The sequence below is a fragment of the Benincasa hispida genome, chromosome 9 (genome assembly GCF_009727055.1).
Source record: "Benincasa hispida cultivar B227 chromosome 9, ASM972705v1, whole genome shotgun sequence".
NCBI lineage: Eukaryota > Viridiplantae > Streptophyta > Magnoliopsida > Cucurbitales > Cucurbitaceae > Benincasa > Benincasa hispida.
Genome location: NC_052357.1, coordinates 72,680,888 through 72,707,383, shown reverse-complemented (window position 1 = coordinate 72,707,383; position 26,496 = coordinate 72,680,888). Strand labels below are relative to the sequence as shown.

At 36.4% G+C, this 26,496-nt stretch overlaps 2 protein-coding genes across 5 annotated transcripts; one reads left to right on the top strand and one right to left on the bottom strand.

Annotated features, from left to right (window-relative positions):
• Window positions 1-6: 6 nt before the first annotated feature.
• LOC120086273 (DNA topoisomerase 2-binding protein 1) lies at window positions 7-23,568 on the top strand. Of its 4 annotated transcripts, none has more exons than XM_039042827.1 (18): window positions 7-300; window positions 390-432; window positions 744-865; window positions 965-1,072; window positions 2,617-2,761; window positions 2,904-2,995; window positions 3,669-3,762; window positions 3,895-4,384; window positions 4,536-4,687; window positions 4,858-5,186; window positions 5,680-5,844; window positions 12,183-12,473; window positions 12,614-13,018; window positions 13,191-13,235; window positions 13,312-13,397; window positions 14,017-14,110; window positions 14,921-15,400; window positions 23,438-23,568. In XM_039042827.1, the coding sequence occupies exons 1-17, from the start codon at window positions 121-123 to the stop codon at window positions 14,996-14,998; spliced, it is 2,919 nt and encodes a 972-aa protein (XP_038898755.1). In that variant the 5' UTR covers window positions 7-120; the 3' UTR covers window positions 14,999-15,400; window positions 23,438-23,568. The 4 variants fall into 4 exon arrangements, with proteins under 4 accessions (XP_038898755.1, XP_038898756.1, XP_038898754.1 ...); XM_039042828.1 differs by lacking the exon at window positions 23,438-23,568 and adding an exon at window positions 17,043-17,128 and having other exon boundaries at window positions 4,536-4,678; XM_039042826.1 differs by lacking the exon at window positions 23,438-23,568 and adding an exon at window positions 17,043-17,128.
• On the bottom strand, window positions 21,568-25,607 carry LOC120086275 (1-aminocyclopropane-1-carboxylate oxidase 5). The gene is made up of 3 exons (XM_039042830.1): window positions 24,936-25,607; window positions 24,140-24,366; window positions 21,568-24,021 (listed from the first exon to the last, which is right to left on the bottom strand). Exons 1-3 carry the CDS (start codon window positions 25,035-25,037, stop codon window positions 23,421-23,423), a joined length of 930 nt encoding a protein of 309 aa, XP_038898758.1. The 5' UTR covers window positions 25,038-25,607; the 3' UTR covers window positions 21,568-23,420.
• Window positions 25,608-26,496: the final 889 nt, after the last annotated feature.

The window sequence follows — 26,496 nt, the reverse complement described above, 5'->3', positions numbered from 1 at the left end:
CAAAAGACAAAACCCTTCCCGCCATTTTCACTCTCACTCGTTCCCTCGTCTGATTTCCCACGGAATCCTCTCGCTCGTCGGAGCTCGTCGAGAAAGGTGGTAGACGAAGCAACGGCCGAGATGCTGAAGCCGAAGCCATTCGCCGGAGCTAATGTGTTTGTCTCCCGCAATCTTGTCGCTCCGGAGATGTTCGACGCTCTTCACGACGCTCTCAAGCAGAATGGGGCTGAGGTTTTCCTTTGTTGCGATCCCTCTCGAAACGGCCCTAATGATTATCATGTTATCTCCTCCCCCGATCATGTATGAAACGCCCAATCCATTTCTTGTTCAATTTATGACCCTACTTCGGATTGGCTATGTAATTATTGGTTTTTGATTATTGCTTTCAGGAAAAGTTCGAGGATCTTCGTGCGAAGGGATGCAATTTGCTAGGTATGGTTGTTGTAGGTTTAGTTAATTTGTAGTTCCGACTTTTTTTTTTTCTTTTGCGGGGATAGGATTGGAGAGCAATTTTCGACTGGAGAATGAGATTAATAGGAAATTGAATGTCTCGATTAATTTGACGAATGTTACAGTTACCGAGTTGCAGTTAAACTTTCTCAATGACGTGCGTAGTAGCCCAGTATTATATACTTCAGTGTTCTCTGTTTTCGAATAGGCAAACCTAGTTGTTTGAAATTTTCATTACAGTCCGACGCCTGGAACTTGGTGCGTCGCTGACGACTTGCATTTCTGTTCGGAAGGTCCTCAGTGCGTGATGTCATGTGCAAAAGAGCACAGACCCCTTCCTCAACAGGGTTTTACTTGCTGCCTTGCAATGGATGGTGTGAAAATTCTAGCATCCGGATTTCAGGAAGATGAAAAGGTACGTTGCAAATGTTCCTATTTCACCCCTCTTTTTTAATGACTAATTTTATTTTTGTAGAAGTATGTTTCTTAATTGTAACACAAAATTGCATTGCAGGTTGAGATAGGGAAGTTAGTTAATGCAATGGGAGGAGTATTGCATATGAAAGCATCACTAGATGTCAGCTTTGTTATTGCGAAGAATGCATTGGCTGCTAAATACAAGGTCGTGTTGCTTGACGTGATGTGTATGTGTATTTAGGCTCTTTCATTCATTTTTTTAAAATATCTCCACAAATTTTTATACTCCAAAATTTACAATTTCTGACAATTATAATTCTAAATTTGAACAAGAGGAGGGATTGAAAGACCAGATCTTGAAAGAGGATGGTTTAGGGTTGGCTCAGGTGGGGGTGGGGTTGGAAAGGAAAGGATTAGTGATAGTTGAAACATGATTATTTGAAACACTATTGTAATTTGTGACCTAGAATACTGGCAATGATATGGGAAATACTAATAATGTCATAGCCTTGTTTAAATTACCAGGAAGAATTATGAGGAAAAGGCCTGTAATCTTTATGATACTAAAAAACATTATAACAATCATGATGCAACAGCGTCGTTATCTTAAAATCTTTTGCATGCAGCATAATTGATGTCATCAATTAAGGCACAACTAATATCTAATGTCGTTTTTATTTTATTAAAGGCAAAATGACTCCAAAGAACTACTGCTTGAAATCACTTTTCTGAACTCAAAGTATTTATTCTATGCTTCATACTGAAGTCAAGTTTGTTACTTCACCACACTTTTAACTTAATGTAGGAACAATTTTTCTCTTTGAGTTTAAGAAATTGGCTGAATTTGTTCGTATTGATTGAATAAGGTAAGCTGCTGGCTATATGTTAACACTTAACTGTACGTGATAGATGAATTTAATTAACCGAAGCTTATGGATTCCTTAATCTGCATTTGCTATTTCTTCTCTTGTTTTCTACCCTAAATCCATGCTAGGTTATATTGAGACACCGTACACATATGTTCTATTTAGTTAAGGTAGGTTTTTAGTTTGATACATTACAGCAATTCTTTATGATGGATATCCTGTATGTCAAGTTTTGAAAGAAGCTGAACTTCTCTGGTTGATGGTAGAAAAATGGTCTTGAACTGAAGGTGGTGCTTCTTTTGGACATGCATGGTTATTGGATGGTTGGCATGATTTTATATTTAATTTTAAGGGCAAATATCAATTTATACCTCTAAACTTTGAGTGTTGTATCAATTAAAACTCCGAACTAATAACTGTATCAATTTAAGCCCTAAACTTCCATAAGTGTATCGATTTACCCCCTCCTCCAGATTTTGTTCCGTCAATATTATATGAAACATATGATTTGAGTCAATTAAACTCCAAAATTTTCATTATCCAATCAATTTAGACCTATAATTACGATTACATTTGGAAATCATCATTATCAAATGTGCAGTAGACTTTTTCAAATGTTGGTTTGACAAAATGGATGACTAGAGTAAATGCTTGAATGATTCTCGAAAGGAAAATTCTGATTAAGAGTCTAAAATGATTAATTTATGAAAGTTTAGGGGTTTGATTGATATAATTATAAGTTTCGCACGAGCTTTTCCAAAAAGAATGTAGTGGAGGGTGTAAATTAATACACTTATAAAAGTTCAGGGTTTAATTCTATTCTGTCTTAAATGTATTGCAAAGATTTTGACATATATGTTTATGTTATTTTCTCTGTTTGCAGTGGGCACTAAACATTTCAAAGAAACCAATTGTGACATTTGCTTGGTTACAACAATGCTGGATTGAACATCGTGTAGTGCCTCAGGAGGGATATCGAGTCCTTCCATTTTCTGGATTGAATATATCGGTATCTAGGATTCCTGCAGGTTGTGTTTTATAATATTTTACTTCTTCTCAGGGAAAATTATTCCCTTGTATTTTTTCTTGTATTTTTTCATTTTTAACATCTATAGTCCTTTTGGGGACATCTGATAATATTGTGTTTGTTCCATCATTTCTGGGTCTCAGGTGAGCGCAAGGAGATTGAAAAGCTTATCTTGCAAAATGGTGGAAGATATTCTGCCGATCTTACAAGAAAGTGCACACATTTGATATGTGATATATCCTTTTTGCAGTTTTTTTTTCTAGATCACTTTTGATATTTTCACTCTCTTTTTCGTTTGAAGCAGTCAAATTTATATACTGAACAATATTTTTCTCTTCTTCTTTTTTTTTTTTAAATAATAATAAGAAGCCTCTGGATCTTTCAAAGGGCCTCTATTTCTTTTTAAGTACTATTATTGGTTGTATTTGGCTGTAATGGTCGTAATTGCTTTATTTTATTTCATTGTATTTTGAGCGTTAAGTCTCACTCATATATGAGTATTAACTTAATCATTCATTATTCTTTCCCATCTGGTAGCAATGACCCTTCCCAATGTCAGGTGATTCACTTATGATGATAACCATGCTTTTAATGATCTTTACTGGCTGTAGTTTCTTTGCCATATCTCTTAGAACAATTTAAGAGGATGTGAAATTGACATGAATGAGATACTGCCTCATCCAAGAACAAAATTGATCACAATTTTTTGTTTCTCGACAATCTCTCTAGTCTCTGTTTCAGGTGGAGTGATGGGAATGACTAACCATTCTCACGCATGTTTGTTTGTATGGTCATTGTAAGCATGCTGCTTGCATAGTCAATCCATTTCTAATAGTTGCATAATATGTTTACTTATTGGTATTCAATATTCTTGTTTGAATAAAAAGTTTTCTTTAATGATTAAGTAAGCTCCTGAAGGTGACAAGTACAAGGTTGCACGGACATGGGGCCGTATCAATATTGTTACTCGGAAATGGTTTGATCAGTCCATAGCTAGAAAAGGTAGTAATTCGGGTTGTATATTTGAAAACAAATATGATTTTTAGATTGTTGGCAGTTAGTATTTAGTCGTCAAACAATTTTATTATTTTGCTAACTTGTTTGAAATCCTTTTTTTATCCTTTTAATTGTTAGCATGTCTTAATGAGGAGTTGTACCCTGTTGGTAGCGTTTCTGGAACTTCGAATAAAATGACAAGGGGTTGTTTGACTGCTCACAATAGCCAAGAGAAGATTACTGGGAACTTGCAAGCTGTACCATCCTCATTTATTGCTGATTCAAATTTCTCAGCAGTTTCTGGTCCTGGGTTTTCAGATATGGATTTTGAAGCTACTCTTTCACAGAGCACATCTATGTTTTCAGATGCTTCTCATTTTATAAATGAGGTTGATGTTGAAGTGCCAGTTGTGATGGGAAAGAACGAAGAAAACACTGATAATTGTATTGCAAATGACTTTCAGTCTGAAAACGACCTATATTTGTCAGCATGTAGAATAAAAGTTGTTGGGTTTGAAGCTTCTGAGATGCGGAAGATTGTGAATATGATTCTCAGAGGTGGAGGCTCCCGATACATGTTGTTCAATGACAAATTAACACACATAATAGTTGGAAATCCCTCGGAAATGTAACTATCTTTTTTACTTTAATTGCAACATAGTTTTAGTGAACTGTATCGCGTGAATTTGTGAGCTTGCCAGTGCTGTGAGCTTTTTGATTTTATTTGAATGATCTATCCGCCTATTTTGAAATTGGTTTTATCATATGTCAAATGGCAGGGAGAAAAAGGAGGTCAGAGATATTGCAGCTTCAGGAGTCATTCATGTTGTTAGAGCCAACTGGCTTGAAGATTGTGATCGTCAGAAGAAGGAGATCCCTATTCTTGGTAGACACATGGCATATGATGAACTTATTCCTAAAGGTTTGATATGTATGGTTCATATTCTAAGCTATCTGTCTTTTTGAATGGCAATCTTAAACTACCATCATGCAGAATAACTGCAAATTTCATCTGGATGCATGACCAGTATTTGTTTGGAGATCCCTAGCCTGTTTGTCTTGTTTGTCTTATTATAAATTTTCAAGCGGGTTACTTTGCAGCATCCAGTAAAACGAGCACCATCGTTATGGATCCAAATAAAGTTCCGAATGTTCATCCAAGCGTGCCATCAAATGTGTTAGAAGGAAATGTTCATGTTAGAATTGGAAAGACATCGACGACAGAGGAAAAAATTGAAGAAAAAATTGAAACAAACGTGAGTGGTGACAGGACCATGAAATTATCCCAGAAAAGCCACCAATGCGTAGCAAATGGTACAAACAAGAGTCAAGAAAAGATGTGGCGTGATTTCATGGTTCCAAGTGGGAAGTCATCATGTGTGTTTAAGGGGAAAATATTTTGTTTTTCTAGTTCCTTTCCAGAAGATCGGGTATGTTGTGAAGATTCCTTCCTCTTGTTTTGAGCAACATGATTTAAATTGTTCATTATACACCTTAGGTTTTAGATACATTATTGTGGTACATAGCATCCATTTTGTAAAAAAGAATAAAGTAGGGTCTCTGTATTCAATATCAGATGAGTTGAAAGTAGGTTATTAGTGCAGCTCTGGGAGCTGTTTCTAGTTCAAAAGTTCCAGCTCCAACTCCATGATTTTGAAAGCATGAAAATGGAGTAGATATAATTCTCGATCTGGTGTTTCTTTAACACTTCCATTGTGTTAAGAGAATGATATTAAAAAATTTAAGATAATTTGGCATTTGAAAATATTACCATTTTCATTTAGCATTGAAGAATATGCCTTTGAAAAATTTATCCATTTTATTTTTTAACATTGTAACAAAATTCCATCAACTTCTGACTTCCGTAATCCCAAATATTATATATATATATTCTGATGATCATATTTGAAACTCTTCTACTAGAGGGCTGAAATTGTAGAGTGGATAAATCAAGGGGGAGGGGAGGTTGTTGAAGATCATACAAAGCAGAAAGTGCACTTCACTGTTGAATGTCATGGTGAGATACCAAGGAGTACAGATGTTCATACTACTTACGTGTCAAGTCATTGGGTCCGATCATGTTTAGAGGTACAATTGATTGTCTTATTGTGATTTCTATTTTCGAGCTCTACTATTGGATTTTGTTTGTGTTTCCCTTTTTGGACATAAAAACTCGTCCAAAAAGTTTTGACGGAGTAGTATGTTTTATTGTCCAATTTCTCTTTGATGAAATGTCTATCAATCTCCACATGTTTTGTCCTATCATGCTGAACAGGATTATTTGCAATACTTATTGGTGCTTTATTGTCACAAAAAAGTTTCATCGGGAGTTCACTGTCTTGATGGAGATCCGTCAAAACTTTCTTCAACCAGATCTCCTCACATATCCCTAGGCTCATGGCCCTATATTCAGCTTTAGCGTTACTTCTGGCTATAACTCCTTGTTTTTTACTCCTCCAAGTAATCAAATTCCCCCACACAAAGGTGCAATACCCAGACATTGACTTTTTGTCAACAACAGAACCTACCCAGTCAGAATCGGTGTAAGCTTCAATGCAACGTTTATCAGACTTCCTGAACATCAAGCCCTTACCAAAACTTGTCTTAAGATATCTTAAAATGCGTTCAACAGCCGTCATATGTCCTCGTAGGAAGCTTGCATAAATTGACTGACAACACTCACCGCGTAAGATATATCAGGTCTAGTATGGGATAAGTAAATTAATTTCCCAACTAGTCGCTGATATCTCTCTTTATTGATGGGAACTCTGTTATCCATATTACTAAGCTTTGTATTATATTCCACAGAGGTGTCAACAGGCTTACACCTGGTCATACATGTCTCTTTAAGTAAGTCAAGAGTACACTTCGGTTGAGAGACTGAAATACCCTTTTTTGATCGAGCAACTTCGATCCCGAGAATGTATCTCAGCTTTCCAAGATCTTTAATCTCGAACTCCTCGACCATTTTCTTTTTTAGTCTCATAATCTCAGTAGCATTGTCTCCAGATAAAACTATGTCATCAACATAACAAATGAGGACTGCAATCCTCCCTTAGATCGACTTCTTTGTAAACAACGTGTGGTCTGAGTGCCCTTGATTATACCCTTGGGATTTTACAAAAGTGGTGAATCTATCAAACCAAGTCCTCGGAGACTGTTTTAACCCATACAACGACTTTCTCAGTTTGTAGACTTGATGCTTAAACTGACTCTCGAATCCCAGGAGGAGGACTCATGTAGACTTCCTTTTCCAATTCCCCATCAAGAAACACATTTTTTACATCTAGTTGATGAAGAGGCCAATCTTTGTTCTCTGCTAGTGATAACAACACCCGGACAATATTAAGCTTGGCCATGGGAGAGAAGGTTTCTGAGCCGTCTATCACGAAGGTCTGAGTAAAGTCTTTGGCAAACAGTCTAGCCCTATACCTGTCAATCGTCCTATCAGACTTGTATTTTACGATAAACACCTATTTTCATCCAACCGTCTTATGTCCTTTGGGGAGAATGACCTGATCCCACATCTTGTTCTTCTCAAGAGCCCTCATTTCTTCCACAATTGCAGCCTTACATTCAGGAACCTTCATTGCTTCATGTATGCTACTTGGTATCATTACTGTGTTTAGGCTGGTGGTGAGAGCCTTGAACTTGGGTGACAGGTTATTGTAAGACATGTAACTGTGCATAGGATACTTTGTATAGGACCTAGTGCCTTTCCTCAGGGCAATGGGAAGGTCGAGAGAAACGTCAAGATTCTTCATTTCGTCCAACTTTTCACTGCATTCGGATCACTCTCATTTTCTTATTCTTAACTTTTTTCTTTTGAACGACCTTGTTAGAGCAAAGAGGGAAGATTTCGGGAGACTCTGCTTGGCAAATTATACTGAAATAATTTAACAGAAATCATATTTCCACATTGATATTTTTGTTCCATAGTAATCTATACTCTTATGACATGGGTAGTTTTTGAATTTGTATAGGACCATTGAACCGGCCCAACCAGACATAAAAACATCCCTTTCCATGTCTTCGGATACAACCCGGTCGTCTGCTCTAGTGGTTTATCTTCTGAGGGATCTTCCACATATTCATCCTCCTTAGTACCACTTTTAGTATCTGGAGTTTCCTCAACACTGTTATTTTTAATTGTTTCTTCATTGCTCATGGTGTCCTTGGCAGAACCGTCAACTATTTTTTTCATCTTTACCCACACTGCAAACATCATTCTTAGCACAAGTACCAATATCATTAGTGGCAGGAATACAAATACCTGAAATTGATGTTGGGTCAAACTCATGGACTGGAGTCGGAGAAACGATAGGTGGCATTGTTTCCTTCCTGAGATTCTTCCTATAGTATGTTATCCATGGGACTTGATTGGTAGGAAGGACTGTGTTGACAGGCTCAGGTTCAAAAGACAACTCTAAGGGCATTGAAGATGTGTTCCAATTAGTCTTTCACTGGAATTCTCCCCCTAAAGATGACTAATGGGAAAAAACGGTTGATCCTCGAGGAAGGTAACATCCATGGAAATGAAATATTTTCGAGAGGATGGGTGATAACATTTATACCCACGCTAATAGAGTGGATACCCAACAAACACACATTTCTGAGCACGAGGGGTAAACTTCGTGCGATTAGGACCATGGGTGTGAACAAAGACTACACACCCCAAACACTCGGAGAGACACATCAGGGATAAGACGGATGGTTGGATACGACTCTTTGAAACAGTCAAGAGGATTATGGAAGTTCAGGACACGAGAAGACGTGTGATTAATTAGGTGGACGGTAGTAAGTATTGCATCCTCCCCTAAATAGGAAGGAAGAGAGGTAGATAACATGAGAGAACAAGCAACTTCCACCAAATGGCGATTCTTTCGTTCGGCCATTCCATTCTGCTGAGGAGTATAGGCACAAGAACTTTGGTGGACAGTTCTCTTTGATGCGAGGAAATTTTGGAAGGAGTTGTTAAAGAATTCACGCCCATTGTCACTTCGCAGAATTGCGATTTTTGTGTTAAACTGTGTCTCTACAGTGGTATAGAACTGTTGGAACATCGATGCCACCTCAGACTTATCTGTAAGAAGGAAAACCCAAGTAAGTCGAGTGTGGTCATCGATAAAGGTGACGAACCAGCGTTTACCGGTAGTGGTAGTGATGGGTGAGGGGCCCTAAATATCACTGTGGATAAGGGTGAAGGGCCTGGATGGTTTGTAGGGTTGAGAATAGAACGAGACACGACTCTGTTTAGCCTGAATACACACATCACACTTTAAGGATGAAATATTAACATTGCGAAACAGATGCGGAAATAAGTATTTCACGTATTGAAAACTGGGATGCCTAAGGCGAAAATGCCATAACATAAAATCATTCTCAGAAGTAGAATAACACGAAGAAACGAGACTAGTCCTATAACAATCCCTAGAGGAAGTATCATCAGTCAGGAAATAGAGTCCCCTATCGTGCGGGGCAGTGCCAATCGTCATCCCCAAGCTCAGATTTTGAAATAAAACAGAGTTTGGTGAGAAAATGGCTTGACAACTCAGATCTCTTGTAATTTTACTGACAGACAATAATTTATACGAAATCTTTGGAACATGTAAAACATCACACAACATTAAACCCTCAATCGGGGAAAGATGGCCTTTGCCTGCAACCGGAGCCAAATGACTCATCTGCAATTCTAATCCGTTTGTAAATTGATCAAATGAGCCGGTTAAATGGTTTGTAGCTCCTGAATCAACAATCCATGGTTTTTTACCATTAACACTAAGAAGGCCAAAGTACTGAACCGTATCTGACTGTGCAATGGCACTGACACCTACAACACCTGAATTATTCTGACCGTCTACTGGAGGTTGAACCTGAGGGTTTCCATTTGTCGAGTCACTCACAAAAGCACGCCCGGAGTTTGACTTGTCATGGGATTGTTGCCGTCTACTATTTGGAGGTCTCCCATGCAACTTCCAACACTGATCTTTCGTATGCCATGGCTTCTTGCTGTGTTCACAGACAGGAGGAGTCTATTCTGCTTATCATTGTCAGACCTGGAAGATTTCATAGCAAAAGCCGCGACATTTGTTGATGAGATTATCGGGTTATTCATGGCACTTGATCTGTCCTCTTTCAGACGTACCTCCGAACAAACCTCCATGAGGGAGGGTATGGGACGCTGGCCCAATATCCAGCTACAAATAGCATCGAACTTTGAATTCAACTCAGCCATAAAGTCATAAACTCGATCAGTTTCCTCAATTTTGAAGTGTTGGACTCCCCTGCAAGGACAATCCCAGACCATCTCTCGACACAAGTCCATTTCCTGCCACAGTAGAGACAATTTATTAAAGTAGGATTTCACGTCCATTGATCCTTGTTTATATTCATGGACCTGTTTGCGTAATATGTACAACTGAAAATCATTCTGTCTTTTTTAATATAATTTCTGTACGGCATCCCAAATGTCTTGGGCGGTTGTAGCATAGAGTAATGGCTTGCCAATCTGGGGTTCCATGCTGTTAACCAAAACCGATCGCAATAGAGAATCTTCTCCTTTTCAGATACGTTCCCGAGGTTCTCCTCGCCTCGGTTTCGGTATCTCTCCGTTATGTATCCAAATTTATGACGCCTTTCCAAGGCCATCTTGATTGATTGAGACCAGGAAAAATAGTTTTGACCATTCAACTTCTCTCCAATAATAAACTCTGTAGAATTTCCCATTGATCCAAACATAAAATTCGTTGTGGGTAAAGCAAGGAAAGAATTTACCGAATTCTCAGAATACATCAATATGTTAGCGGAGGGATCTGATTGGACTGTTTTTGAGTTTGTACCAAGAATGGCTCTGAGAGCTGCAATCTGCTGCTGGAGGTGGGCAAACTGATGTTGGACCTCATTTGGGCACACACTGATAGGTCCTATATTGCCCTGATTTCCTGGAACCTGTTGCGGTACAAGAGACTGAGACGAAGACTCTCCAAGTTCAAAGCCGCTTGAAGCCATCGGGATTAAACTATGACCTGCGTTGCTAATGCTTGGTGCGGCTAGAGGACCTTGCTGATAGAAGGAGGCACCATGGCTTGGCTGAAGAGAGCTGCCACTGATCGGCTCGGGTTGAGGACAGCCGTTGGGTTAGCGTGGCTGGAGGAGTTTGCAGGTCGGTTGAAGGAGTCGGTTAGGGCAGCGCCTAAAGGGAAGCCGATCTATTGGCTAAAGTTGGCGGTTGGAGCGATTGCTATTGGGCAAAGACGAACGGATGCGATCGGCGGGAATGGGTAGACGGATCGGCGTCGATTGACGGAAGAGCCACGACTGGATGGCCTTCAATCTAGTGAGCGGCGCAGGTGGGATCTGTGCTGATCGGAAGCATCGGGCCTTCGATCTGGTGAGCGGTGCAGGTGGGATCGGCGTGGATCTGAAGCGTCGGGCAAGTTTCGGCTGGGCGGCTCCATTGGTGGCAATCGGCTGAAGAAGATGAGGCAGCATGGTCTGAAGGTATCGTTCAACGGCTGCCTGTATTGTGGCTGCAATATCAACGTTTGGAGTTGATAGAGACTGTGGTTGATTTTCGTCAATGACGGCTAGGGTTTTGTTGCTATACTCTGATACCATGATGAAAAAAAGGAGAAGAAGAGAACACACAAGTTTAACGTGGAAAACCCTAGAACAGGAAGAAAAAACCACGATAGGAACTGATTTTTTATTATTTTCTGATACACTGATTACAAGAAGACTGCTCAAATAAATAGACAAGTAGGAAGCCCTAGGTGCATGATAAATTACAAAAAAGCCCCCTAGAGTAAATATTTATCTTCAACACATTTTTTTATTCTTTAATTTCCGATTTCGTAACATTGATATTTTAATGTTTAGGGGAAAGTGGTTACGTAAATTTCTCAGATGATCCATTAAGGGTGGTCAATTTTGGAAAACATATTTTGTCGCTCTGTTTTTTCTTCACTTTGTCTATATTTAGAAATATGAGTTCTATCATTTTGTGAGAGGTTTCTTTATGGACAAAATTAATAGGAGTTCAACATCTGAAGAAGTCTTTCTATGACCGTCCCTTGAACTTCAAAAGGTTTTCACTCCGTCCCTGTGGCAGCGACTAGATGCGTCTCAAATATTTTTCTGGAGGAATTGAGAAAGAATTGATGCATGCATCTGTTAAATGTGTTAAATTATGGCTTTGAAGTTTGAAGCCAATTTTGAATTGATAGCTAGAGTTGAAACTGCCATTTTTTGATGAAGTTTGATACTATTGAATCTGACGATGTTTAATTTTAATTTTAGTTTTATTATTTATTTTTACTGTTAACTTAATTATGTTCAATATTATAAACTGATATTGGAAACGACAATTGAACATTTATCTTGCTTTTGTTTGTTTACTGACTACTTCAAATAAATCCGTTGTGAAGGATGGATGCTTGTGGGATACCAATGGGCACATTCTCTATTCTCCTCTTCCTTGCCGTGTCCCTTTGTCTGGGTTTGAAAACATACGGTTCTGTGTTTCACAATATGATGATAAAGACAGAGTACTGTTAAGAAATCTGTGTTTTGTACTTGGGGCCAAGTTTGTGGAGAAGTTGACAAAGAAGGTAACACATCTAATATGTAAGTTTTCCGATGGGATGAAGTATGAGGCTGCTTGTAAATGGGGAATACATTCAATTACAGCTGAATGGATATATGAGTGTGTCAGACAGGTACCTTCAGGATTCTGGTGCTCTTCAATTATTTATGTGTTCATATACAGGCATGTCCTGATAGAAATGTAGAACCGGTTGTGTTTATCTTTCTTTTCTCTTAGACATGGAATGATATTGTTTGAATACAAATTTTTCAGAGTAAGATTGTTTCTCTTGATTTGTATCGCCCAAAAGAAGTTACAGCTCAAGACAGAGCGGCAGGCTTATGCACTGTCAGTCAGTTTCCTACTCAAACTGTCCAAAGGATAGCCAGCGAAAGTGAATCCCAGTTTCCTATCCATTCTGCTATCCCGAGAGACCAATCAACTGGAACTAACAGTAGCTCTATAGGAGAAGTTGAACAAATAAGTTTTACTAAAAAAAGGCGCAAGTTCCTTGACGAAGCTATACAAAAGCGTTCACTTTTTGTTGGAAACAGTTCCACTCATTTTGACTGCAATTTGAACTCCACAAAAGAAACTACATCAAAATCTTCTGTGGTAACTTCACACGTCCCTGATGTCGCTGCCGCAATTGAGGATTTGTTGGAGCAGACAACTAAGGTAAAATCCGGATAGGGCTTCAATACCATTACTTTTTTTTTTTTAATTAATATTCGTGAGTATCTGGACCAGCTTATGTGCATCTCGTGCATCTCGACTAATCTCCCGATACTATTGCTTTATTCTTTTTTCTTTTTTCCTCAAATCCTTTTTTTCCCCTTTCTTTTTAAAGATTCACGATCAGAAGTCACCTGGAAAGACTGACTGCGACAAAAGTGTATCCTTCTATTGGGATTTTGATTATTTAAACTTTTGGTTTCATTTGCATTTGGTTTAATCCTTAACAATACCAGATTTTCCCGCCCGACTGTTCGGGCGTTGGTCAAGACCATTCAGAAGCTCCTCCAATTGGTGGTTTATCCAACCAGTGGTCAAAAAGGTAAATTTTGACATTTTCTCCTCGATCTTCTTATAGAAAAACCATGCTGAATTGGTGTTTAATAAGAACGGTTGCTGAATGGAAATTTAGTGAGACCATCCAACAAAGTCATTATGAAAGTTGGTTTATTTCTCTTCTCTTTTCTTTTTTTTTTTTTTTAAATAGATTTTTTTTTGTATATTTTTTTAGTCTTCACTGATGAATTGTTTCCTAGAATAATAAAATTTATACTTTCTTTCAAAATAGGTTATTTTGTATAATAATATTAATTGCAGAACTCAAATAATCCAGATTGCTATTCTTAAAATCCAGCATTCAGAAATAAATGGTATCCTTGAGTAGTAATTTTTTTTCCTTATAAAAAAATCAATTTTGGAAATAATGGCAGTAGCTTATTTTTTAAAACTAGCTATTAAAGACCCCTGTATTTTGAGGTGATTTTAGCCTAATGAAAACTTTAGTGTTTATTTCCATTAAAAATATTGATTAAAAGAGCATTTCATTACTCAATCCTAAAAAGGCTACATTGAAATTACTCTGAGACTATTAAGTACAAACACAATTCAGTTTTGCCTTTGTAACCTGGATTTTGAGACTTTTGTGTCCTGTATGTGCTCAGAGCTGAAAGAAAAGAAGACGTCAACAATCCTACTACTGGAGATGGGAGTGTAGGCATATATGATGGCTTTAGTGAAACACAAACTGAGTCTCAGGTGTGTGCACATTTTTTCTTTTTGTCAATTATAATTATAACTCTATCAATTATAGTGATGGATTTTTTAAAATTGTCACCCTTTCTGTTGGCTTGATTTCAAGAGAACTAAATAAACTACAACTTATAAGATTTTAAAATCATTATTGAAGTTGAAATTGATACTAAGAAGAAACTCATTATTTAGGCCACATTTGGTAACTAGTTTTGAGTCTTTTGAAAATTAAACCCATACGCACCCCATTCAACCTCTAAATTTCTTGTTTTGTTATCTATTTTCTACCAATGTTTTCAAAAACTAAGTCAAGTTTTTAAACACTTAAAAAAAGAGTAGTTTTTAATTTTTTTTTTAAAAAAGAATTTGGCTAAGAGTTAAACTTTTTTACATAAGAAAGATGAAAACCATGACAAGAAATTGAAAGAAAATAGGCTTATTAAAAATCTAAAAACAAAAAACTAAGGCCCAATTTGGTATTTGGTAACTATTTGGTTTTTGATGTTTGAAAATTAAGCCCATAAACACTCCTACTTCTAAATTTCTTGATTTGTTTTCTATTTTTCACCAATGTTTTTAAAAACCAAGTCCAATTTTGAAAATTTAAAAAAAGTAGTATTTAAAAACTTGTTTTTGTTTTTAGAATTGGGTTAAGAATTCAACTCTTGCACTTGCACTTAAGAAAGATGCAAATTATTGTAAGGAATTAAGAGGAAGTATGCTTAACTTTCAAAAAAAAAAAAAAAAAAAACAAAATAGTTACCAAATAGAGCTTTAATTGTCGATTCTGGTCTGTTAACAACTCAATGCTTGTAGGTTGTGGGTTATGAAGAGGATTTGTCAGGAAGGCAAATGCTCATAGACAGAGTTCGAACTCGGAGTAGCATGACTTGAAACTACATCTGCTCTTGTAAATACACAAAGCCTTAAAGATCGTGGTAGGACTAGCTGCTGCGTTTTGAAGGTTTGATTAGAAGTCCTTTTCCAAATGAGTTTAATGTTATTCAAGCATTATTTCCATTTAGGAGTTGTAGAAAATATTTGAACCTTGATTGGTTGTATAGTTATAACCAAAAAGACCAAAAAAAAAAAAAAAAAAAGAAATCATTGAAAGATCAGTTTTGCATGGGGTTTTTATCCATTGTCTTGTGATTCAATGACATCTTGGCACTTGTAAGCTGGAAATTGAGCTATACTAAGCCGTTTTGCAAGTTATAGCCGTTTTGCAAGTAACACAGAAGATTTGTGGAGATTTTCGGCTAACTGATGGATGGTTATTCTACTGCCCTCTAAAAGGTAATATCTACTCATTTATTTGAATTTGGTATTTTCCAATTACGATAAGCGTGGAAAATTTCTATTGAGTTATTTTGTAACGACCCGACTTCCTAGGATTCAAGTTAGACTGTTATTACCGGCATGCATGCATAAAATTTAAAACGACACCATTTCATAACTTAATAAATACCAAATAAATAGTGAAAATAAAAAGATTGCATCAAAACTAAATAATTAAAATCTAAGTCTCAGGGTACCCAATCAAATAAAAAACAAAGAAACCAATCTAGAAAACTCTCTAAAGGTCACAAATGCAAATAACGAAACTTAGTGAGTTTGAAATACTAAACCAAGAAACGAAAACATAGGAAATCTTGAAAACATAAGCGGAAGCATATGACTAGTCCTTGTGGCTCGATCATGGATTCCACTTGTCATTCGTTGGCGTACTCTTACCCTTACCTGAAAAATAAAACATGGAAAGAATGAGTATAAAATACTCAGTACGTAATCTCACTACTGGGGTCAGGCTAGACATCTATGTCCTCTAGATGCCGATCTCTGGTGAATGTACATAATTCTCTAGCTTTCATGGAGCATAAATAAATATTTGAACTCATCCTACCGTAATTAAAAGTATCCACAACCTCTAGTGAATCCCGAAGGAAACACGGCCTTTGGTGAACTCTGAAGGAAACACAACCTCTGGTGAATCCCAAAGAAAACACAACTTCTGGTGAATCCCGAAGGAAACATCACCTCTGGTAAATCCCGAAGGAAATACCACCTCTAGTGAATCCCGTAGAAAACATAACCTCTGGTGAACCCTGACGAAGGTCACCACCTCTAGTGGGTATCTAACTAGTGGTAAGGATGCTATCACTATAGTAAACATCACATGCATCATAACATAGCAGAATTGCATATAACAAAAATATCGAAGTCATGCCAGCATTCAAACATCTTTCATGTGTAATTAGTTCCTCAAAGTCTCAAATGAAGTCATACATAAACATCAAACTAAACAAACAACCTCGGAACCGCAATAAAACTTTAAATTTTCGTTACCTGGCACACAGGCAGTTCCAGTAATAAGATTACTTACCTCGAATTGAACTTCCAAAAAAAAAAAAAAAAAAATCAACTTAACCAAAATAGTCTCCACAAAATAACTCCCGAGTTAAATCCCCTAACACAAAACACAATACTAAATTTCAATCTTTGGAGTCAAAACCAAAACGTACCAAGTTTAATTCAATGATCATCAAATAATTTACCCTAAACGAAACTTGATTATGGCCATTCCCAAGATTTTAACTCCAAAAATCTCCCCTTAAACGGATTCTAATTCCAACTGATGACGACTTGGAACCTTCAAAATATCAGAAATCAAGCCAACGTTTAATTCAATAATTAGTGGGTGTCTAAAAACCAACAAGGATCACAACACTTACCAATTCTTTGCCTGCTCTTGACTCGAACCAAACGGACAACAGTGCCCCTCCTTCCAAAACTCATCCTACATTTAACCATGAAGTTTATGGACAAAACAAAATCAAAACTCAGTGGCATCTCAAAATCTCTCAAGAAACTCAACCAAACTAACTGGACCTTACCCCAAAACAAGAATTTTGGCCAAAACGACGTTTGAACTGTGTAGGTGGGTTGAACGGTGGTGAACCGAACGGCTAAAAAACGTGGACGAGGCTGGGACGGCGCGCAAAGGGGCTGAGACACGAAGAAGCGAACGGTTGGTGGACGAGATGAGCGACGAAAGCAGGACAACGCAGAGGGCTGGGCGTCAACGGTGAGGCGCGAGCGGACGGTTGGAGGGTTGGGCATCAATGACGGGGCGTGAGCGGACGGGTGGAGGGCTGGGTGTCAACTAGAGATGTCCACAGGACGGGGCGGAGCGAGGGATGCCATTCCCTATCCCCGTCCCCGCTCCCCGTTTCATTCTCCATCCTCGTGAAATTCCCCATGGGGATTGGGATGGGGATTCCCCGCGGAGAATTCGCGGGGATCGGGTTCCCTGCGGGGAATTTTTTCCTCTTACCTTTTTTTTTTTGTAAAATGACAATTAATTTAAATCACCAATGTAAGCAAATTTTAATTAAATAATTAACTTTATTACTAAATTGTTTATTATGGTTAGTTTTATATGACAATTTGAATTTAAAGATAAATTACTCAAATTTTGGCCTAAAAAACTAATTAATTTTTTAGTAGAAAGAAATAAATATAAATTTGTTCATATATATAATCTAAATTTAAACATATTCATTACTTTTCCCAGTAAATAATCAAATTTGAAATTTAAATGTAATATTTATATAATAATAATAATAACATAACATTAGCTCACGGGGATTTTTTTTCCCCCACTCCCTTCCCCATTCCCTGCCTAATCGGGGGATCCCCGTCCTCATGAGGAAATTGGACATCTTTAGTGTCAACGACGAGGAGCGAGCGGACGGCTGGAGGGCTGGGTGTCAACGGCGAGGCGCAAGCGGACGGTTGGATCTGAGCGGCGGGAGGAGGCAGTGTGAAGGCTAGGGAGACGGCACGTGGCCAACTAGGTCTGAGCGGCAGAGACACTTGAGTTTTTTATTTTTCAGCAGGCGGGGTCGCGTCTGGCCTTTCGGGAGGGGGGGGGTTTGTTTTATAGAATATATATATATATATATATATATATTTAAATTCATTTCTTTTCCTCTTTAAAATTCAAATTTCAAAATTAAACCAATTCTCCCAAATAAAATCTCATTTGTTACATTAATTTAAAATTAAATTAATGCGACATAAAAATCCAAAATTTTCCTTTAAGCAAACTAAATTTCGAAACTGACCCAATTGTCCTTAATTAATACAAAGAAAATGCTTAATTAAATCACGAAAAAACTTGAAATGTTACATATTGTAACGATCGGCCTCCTAGGACTCAAGCTAGGCTGTTACTATACACATGCATACATAGAATTTAAAATGACACATTTTCATAACGAAATAATTGCTAAATAAATGAAGTCAAATAAAAGATTTCCATTTAAAAAAAAAAGTTCAGTAACAGGGTACCCATAAATCATAAATAGATATAAACAAGTTTAGGAACTTTAAAAGATTGAAAATAATTCCAAACGGCGAGTTTCAAACATTAGAACTGAAAGTTTAAAACATAAAAGAAATCTTAAGACATGAGTGGAAGCATAAAACTGGTCCCAGTGGCTCGATCACGGATTCTGATTGTCATTTGTTGAGGTATTCTTACCCTTACTGAAAGATAAAACATGGAAATGATGAGTATAAAATACTCAGTAAGTAATCCCACTACCGGGATCAGGTTAGGCATCTATGTCCTCTAGATTCCATCCTTTGGTGAATGTACATAAATCTCTAGTTTTCATGGAGCATAAATAATATCTGAACTCATCCTACTGTAGTTAAAAGTACTCGTAACCTCTAGTGAATCCCGAAGGAGACACGACCTTTGGTGAATCCCGAAGGAAGCTCCACCTCTAGTGAATCCTGAAGGAAACACAACTTCTAGTGAATACCTACCTCTAGTGAATCTCGGAGGAAACACAACCTCTAGTGAATCTTGAAGGAAACACCATCTCTAGTGCATCCCGTAGGAAGTACAACCTTTGGTGAGCCCCGAAAGAGGTCATCACCTCTACTGAGTATCTAACTAACGGTAGGGATGCTATCACTATAGTAATCACATGCATTATAACATAGTTCCATGTTGTAATTCTGAACTTTTCTCTATATTTCTTATGATTTTACAAGAGGGAGCATCCCTTATATATACAACTATGATAGCTAATTATGGAAAAACTTATAATGGTAAAAAATTGTACATATGGTAAGAATAAGAATAAATGCAAATTACAGGGAATAAATTTCATATGGACAAGGTAAGAGGAGGCTTTCCATATTCAACACTCCCCCTCAAGTTGGGTAGTATATGTTGATTAAGTCTAACTTGGTTTTTAAGTCTTCAAACATATTCTTGAATAAGGCCTTTGTAAGTATGTCAACAATTTGCTTCTTGGTAGGTATGTAGTTGAGTGAGATGCTTTTGTTTTCAATTTTTTTCTTTAATAAATTGTCGATCAATGTCCACATGTTTTATGCGATCACGATGGATTGGGTCTTTGGCGATACTTATAGTAGCTTGATTATCATAGTGTACCTCCATTGGTTCTTCTGATTTGATTTTAAATTTAGATAGAATGCTTTTGAGTCACATTCCTTCACATATTCCTTGAGCTAGAGCTCTTAGTTCAGCTTCGGCATTGCTCCTGGATACTACAAATTGTTTCTTACTTTGCCAGGTGACTAAATTTCCCCAAACAAAGGTGCAATGTCCGGAAGTTGATCTTCTGTCTATTTTTGAGCTTGCCGAATCGACATCTGTGAAAATTTCGATGTTTCTTCTCTTAGATTTCTTGAAGTATAATCCCTCTCCTGGAGTTCCTTTCAAGTACCTGAGTATTCTGTATACAGCTTGCATATTGTCTTCTATTGGACTGTTCATAAATTGACTTACAAAGCTACTGCAGAACAGATATCAGGTCTTGTGTGAGTTAGGTAAATCAATTTTCCAACTAGCCTTTCATACTGATCTTTGTTAACCATTTTGTGATTGGTTTCTTTGATCATGTGATTGTTTGTGTCAATTGGAGTATTAGCGGGCTTGCATCCAAGCATTCCAGTTTCCTTTAACAGGACATATTTTCTTTGAGAAAAGTTCAAGCTTGTTTTTGAGCGGGCCACTTCCATCCCTAGGAAGTATTTAAGGTTGCCTAAGTCTTTTACTTCGAATTTCTTGGCTAAGAGAAGTTTTAGATTTCTTATTTCTTCTTCATGATCTCCTGTAAGGATAATATCATCTACATAGACAATGATAATTGCTATTTTACCCGTGCAAGAATGTTTGATGAAGAGAGTATGGTCAGATTGACATTGTGAGTACTCGTTTTCCTTTACCACTCTTGAGAATTTATCAAACCACGCCCTAGGGGATTGTTTTAGGCCATAAAGGGATTTTTTGAGTTTGCATACCTTATTTATGGTTTGAGTAGATTCTACACCGGCAGGTATATACTTCTTCTTCTAATCTCCATTAAGGAAGACATTTTTTATGTCTAATTGGTGAAGAATCCAATCATTATTCACAACTAGGAAAAAAAGGATGTGGATAGTATTTAATTTTGCCACCGGGGCAAATGTTTCTTGATAGTCAATGCTATAAGACTGGGTGAACCCTTTGGCGACGAGTCTAGCTTTGAACCTATTTATTTCTCCATTAGTTTTGTATTTGATGGTGAAGATCCATTTGCATCCTACTGTTTTCTTTCCTGGAGGTAGGTCTGTTATTTCCCATGTGGTGTTCTTTTCCAAGGACTTTATTTCGTCTAATACAACTTGCTTCCAATTAATGTCCTTGAGGGCTTCATAGACATTATTCGGAATGTGTACTTGGGATAGTGTAGTTGTGAATGCTTTGAACTTAGGAGAGAGATTTTTGTAGGAAAGGTAGTTTTGGATGGGATGCATCGTATAGGTTCTTACCCCTTTCCTTTTTGTAATGAGGAGATCAATGTCTTCAGTAAGGGTGTATTTGGTATGTGATAAAAGTAAAGAGTTGAGTTAAGTTGAGTTGGTAATTATTATTCGGAGAGTTAAATATCTGGGGAGTTAAATTATCTGTGTTTGTTTGCAGAGTTGAGTTGAGTTGGTAATTATTGTCTGTGTTTGTTGTGCAGAGTTGAGTTGAGTTGAGTTGGAGGATCTGATGCAATTTTTTTGTGAATGAGATTAGTTCTATTTTTTCTGTTTGTTTTTTTTTTATTTCATTCTTTTATTTTTTAGTTTTATACTTTGCTATTGTTGATTAATTTTGAAATATACACGTATTTTCTCAAATCATTTATGACATAAACTGGACAATCTCAATTTTTTTTTCTTAATTTGTAGAACACAATATATTATTTTTCATATATTCTTTTCAAAAACTGTAATAATTCTAATTCTTTTCCATCGATAAAACATACCAACAAAATATATTTTCATATTGCTGCTTAATTAATTGGTATATTGTATATTGTATGTATATATTGAATGTATGTATATATATTGAACGTAATTATCCCAATTACTAATTGGTATATTGTATGTATATATATTGAATCTTGCTAACTTAACTTTATTATTTCACATATCATACAGTTTATTTTTATATAATATGGATAGTATATTTGGGGGATCCAAACGGCAAAGATGAGGGAAGAGAGAAAGAAATGAAAATAGAATTCAAAGGTTTGACGATAAAAGAAAAAAAAAATTGGATCCAAACGGCAAAGATGAGAGAAGAGAGAAAGAAATGAAAATATATTGATGAGGGGATAAAAAAAGGGAGTTTTGAGTGGGTAAAAATGGGGGTTTTAATAACCCACAGGTTTTCTTTATGGGCTTAACAAACATGGGTAATAAATACCCACCCAACCCAATAACTCATACCCATTTATCAAATACCTTCTAAGTGTTTCTATTGTGGAGTTGGAGACATGATTTTCCTGTATTTCGGTTGGGTTCTGATTGAGTATTGGTTCACGTTCAAGGGTGTTCTTCCTTCTAGTATAGACTATAGGATCTTTCCTACTTTCCGGTGGGCCTTGATTGGGAACATCGATTTCATGTATATAAGGAACACAAGGAGCACTCTCTTCAATGAGATCTAGTTTTTGGTTTCCTTCGTTTTTCGTTTTCTATGAGAGTGGAAGGTTCGGTGGTGTCTTGCTTTTGGAAATAAGGTTGAGTTTCAAAGAAGGTTACATCCATGAATGTATAGAACCTTTTAGTAGTTGGTGAGTAGCATTTGTATCTCTTTTGGCTTGGAGCATAACCAAGAAAGATGCATTTTATTGCCTTAGGATCTAATTTACTCCTATTGGGTCTATGATCTTGGAGGAAGACTGTGCAACCAAATATTTTTAAAGGGACTTGAGAAAATAATTTATCATGTGGAAATACTTCCTTAAGTTTTTGTAAGGGAGTTTTGAAACCTAATATTCGAGAGGGCATTCTATTAATAAGGTAGGTGGTTGTTATAATAGCTTCTCCCCAAAAAAGGTGGGGGTGTTAGCGTGACATATTAAAGCTCAAGAAACTTCTAAGAGATGTCTGTTTTTTCTCTCCGCGATTCCATTTTGCTGGGGAGTGTTAGGATAGGTACTTAGGTGGACAATACCTTTGATAATTTGATTGTGTCTATTGCACTAACATTAATAAGTACTCTTTTAGCGTAAAGATTACCTCCATATATTCTTGCTAATTGCTAATAAACTTTTAAAGAATGCTAAAGTGAGCTTAGTTCTGTGGCGATTGACATGCATTTTTACCCTTAGGTTAGAGGATCGATTTTTCATTCCTATTTATTGTATGAAAAAAAACTTTTAAAGATAAACACTTGGAAGATATTTATTGTTTTCTTTATGAAAATGACAATTTAATGTCTATAGGCTATTTAGATTGTATGTTTTATATGGACATAGATAATGAATATTTATTTGATAGCTTAATATAAGATTTAAATATGTGCGTTGGATATGGAAGAAAACTAAATGTCAAGCTAATAAGTTTAATTAATTGAATAATAAGCAATGTTTTAAATGCTTAAAAGTTAATCATAAAGGAAAGGAAATGAACGAATGAACGAATAAAATAAACTCTGATCTTCTAAGGTCAAAATATAATGTTGAAAAACAATACTGAATACTGAATATTATTAGTCCTTCGGACACATTCCATAACATACAACCATAAATGGAGATATAACAGCAAATTACTAATTTACTAAAGCAAACACACACAAACCCTAAGGGGAAAGTGGTTCCTTTTGTTTCTTTTCGTGGGGGGAGAGTGCGGAAAGAAGTAGCATTATTCAAATTTTGTCACTACTATATGAAAACCCTTGAATGAAAGGCCATCAGGAGAGTGAAATCTAACAGTAACTCCTTTTGATTCACGCTCCTTACATTGCTCTGACAGCTTGAAACCTTGGTTCCTTTGGGAGGAACTTCTGCTCAGCATAAACTGACATGTAGTCTCCAAACACAAACTTTGGATATCCTTTTTCCACCTCCTGGTTTGCTTTATCCACTAGCTGTGCTGCAGGAGCTATGGTTGCTTCCATCGATGGGTTGTAAAACGAAGCAATCGATCTTCTGTTCCCATTTGGGGTGGCCAAAACCCGGTGCCAAACACTCTTGTATCTCCCATTGCTCAGCACCTCAATCTGATCACCTGTGTTGATGACTATGGAGTTGGGTAATGGCTGCACATCTATCCACTGCCCATCTTTCAGGATTTGAAGGCCTCCCACCTCGTCGTCTTGGAAGAGCAAGATCACACCGCCGGCATCGGTGTGGGCACGGAGCCCATTCACCAGCTCTGGGTGTGGACATGGTGGGTAGTGGCTGACTTTGGTGCCAAAGAAGGCCTTTTCCAGCCCTTCGCCGCCATTGAAGGCAGCTTTTATGTATCCCTCAGGTAAACCTAAGTTCTCATCCATCACTGCCATTACCTTTTCAGCTAGCTTCTTCAGCTCGGATCTGTACTCCCTCATGGTTTCCCTGCCATAATTGGATTCATATACATAAATTCTTTACTGATTTTAAGGAAAAAAATGCATTTTCGTGATATATTTTGACTGAATCTTCATTAAAGTTTGGAGTGTAGATGGTTGCTTACTTGAATCCAGGAATGTTGGAGGGCCATTCGTTGTTATCATGGAGGAGGAATACATCTTCCCAATCAAGATTTTCCAGCTTCTCACCACTCTTGTTCTCCAGCAAATCATTCAGGAGCTTCACAGGTTTTGAACTCTTGAAACTTTCTTCTCTTTCCACCTTGTAGTACTCTGAAGAAATCTTCTTCACCCTCTCTAGGAGCTCTTCAGGAATCCCATGGTTCACCAGCTGATGATATTCAAGCAACAAATATTTTTTAAAGTCAACCATAATCCAGACATCTAGGCTCCACTCCATAATCATTTGATTTTTGGTTTTTGAAAATTAAGCATATAAATACCACTTTCATTTATTAGTTTCTTTGTTTTATCATCTACATTTTAGGAGTGTTTTCAAAATCAAAGACAAATTTTGGGAAAAAAAAAGTTTTCAAAAACTTGTTTTTGTTTTAGAAATTAATTAAGAATTCAAATATTTAGATACAAAATATGAAAACCACGAGTAAGGTATTGTGAGATAATCACAATTTTCAAAAATAAAAAACTAAATGTTTATCAAAAGAGGCTTTAATTAGTGCTATGACATGAAAATGTTACTTGAGTCAATAGAATGCCTAGAAAAGAAACACTAGAATGATGCACTAAAAATACTATTCTTTGGACACACTTTGGATATGTCTTGTCACGTTCAAAATCAATTTAAACATGTTTTGAATTGACTTTGAACATGTCCTAAAACACGTTCTTCACATCAACCTGAAACGAGCAGAAGAATATAACTAATAGATCAGAAAGTACCTGAAAGAATCCCCATTCTTCACAGCCATTCGCTATTTGAGCCAATGTCTTGGGTCTTTCTTCTCCATTAAGCTTAGAGAAATCAATGACTGGAATTGCCATTAGAAGTTGAAAAGATCGGTATTTTTAGGGAGAAAAATGGATTAAGGGGATGAAGTTGATGAGAGAGAGTAGTTTATGTTGATGGGTTTAGAAAGGAAAGGGCTGCTCCTATTTATAAGACTTTTCCTCCAACTTAGATGTCAACCCTTTTAGTAATTAAATCCGCTTTTCTTTTAAAACAAGTCCCCTCCTTTGAAATGGGACGGTGACTTTTTTAGTAAAATATTATTGAAAAAGTCAATGCTCTCTCTCAAATTCTACCTTTGTTTGCAACACATTACTGAAGCACTCAACTTCAGGTAGGGGGGCCCCACATACACCTCATTGAGTAATTAATTATTTGGTTTTGATTAATTGTTCTTTCATTAATCGTTGCCGACCCCTTTTTATTGGCTGCAATCTCTTGAACTTCCAGGCTAATCATAGGGGCTACATTCGATATATATAGTCTTAAGTTTTGAGTACAATCTCTTGGGAGGCTATTGGGATAAAGAGTTGGATATTATAGTCTTAGGTTATTATAATTGAGTTGTAATAGTTTATATTTTGAGTGTAGATTATTTTAGTTTGGGTTATAATAGTATGTGTTTGAGGTGTAAACTATTTTAGTTTGAAAAGAAATAGTAAACACTGTAGCAAAGAATAAAAAAATGATGAATGCAAAATAGTAAAAACTGTAACAAATAGTAAATATGGTAGCAAATGGGGATTTTAAAATAGTATTTACTATAGTAAGATGTGGTTATTATAGTCTTAAGATAGTATTTGCCTCAAATTCCCTCTTAGTTTTTAGGTTAATGCGTTTACACTTCAATAATTAAATGCTCACTTTTGATCCTTAATGTTAACTTTTAATTAATTAACTTAAAATCATTTATGATGTGAAATAATTCGAGAAAGACCATAAAGACTAAAAGTAGACATGAGATAAAATTCAAGTGTAAAATTGAATCTTGAAGCATTTTAAATTAAAGAATAATTAAATTCAAAACTCGTAGATAAAAATATAACATTTTGAAACATAAAAACTAAAGGCAAAAACTTAGTTAGGTTAAAGTTTCAACTTTTGAAAATTAGGGAGTAAGTAGATACTATTCTCAAAACCTAGGGCTTGAAAAGTATCCTTCAAAAATTGGTCTACACTTTTTTTTGGTGTTCAGGTTGGCCTATGGTTGATTCTTATTATTATTAATTCTTATTATTATTTTTTAGGGTTGTAGATTCTTACTAAAGTTCCACTTTTGTTTTTTGTTTTGAAAAATTTGGCATATTTTCGTTCAAGTTCTTACGATGATTTTCATCATCATTTTTAGGTAATATAGTTGAATTGTTTGCTAAATTTTTAAAACAAAAAACACGTTTTTTTTAAAAAAATTAGTTTAAAAAATTTGACTTAATTTTTAAATATTGATGGAAAGTAGATAACAAACCAAGCAAAAAAGTTAGAGGTAATCTTAAA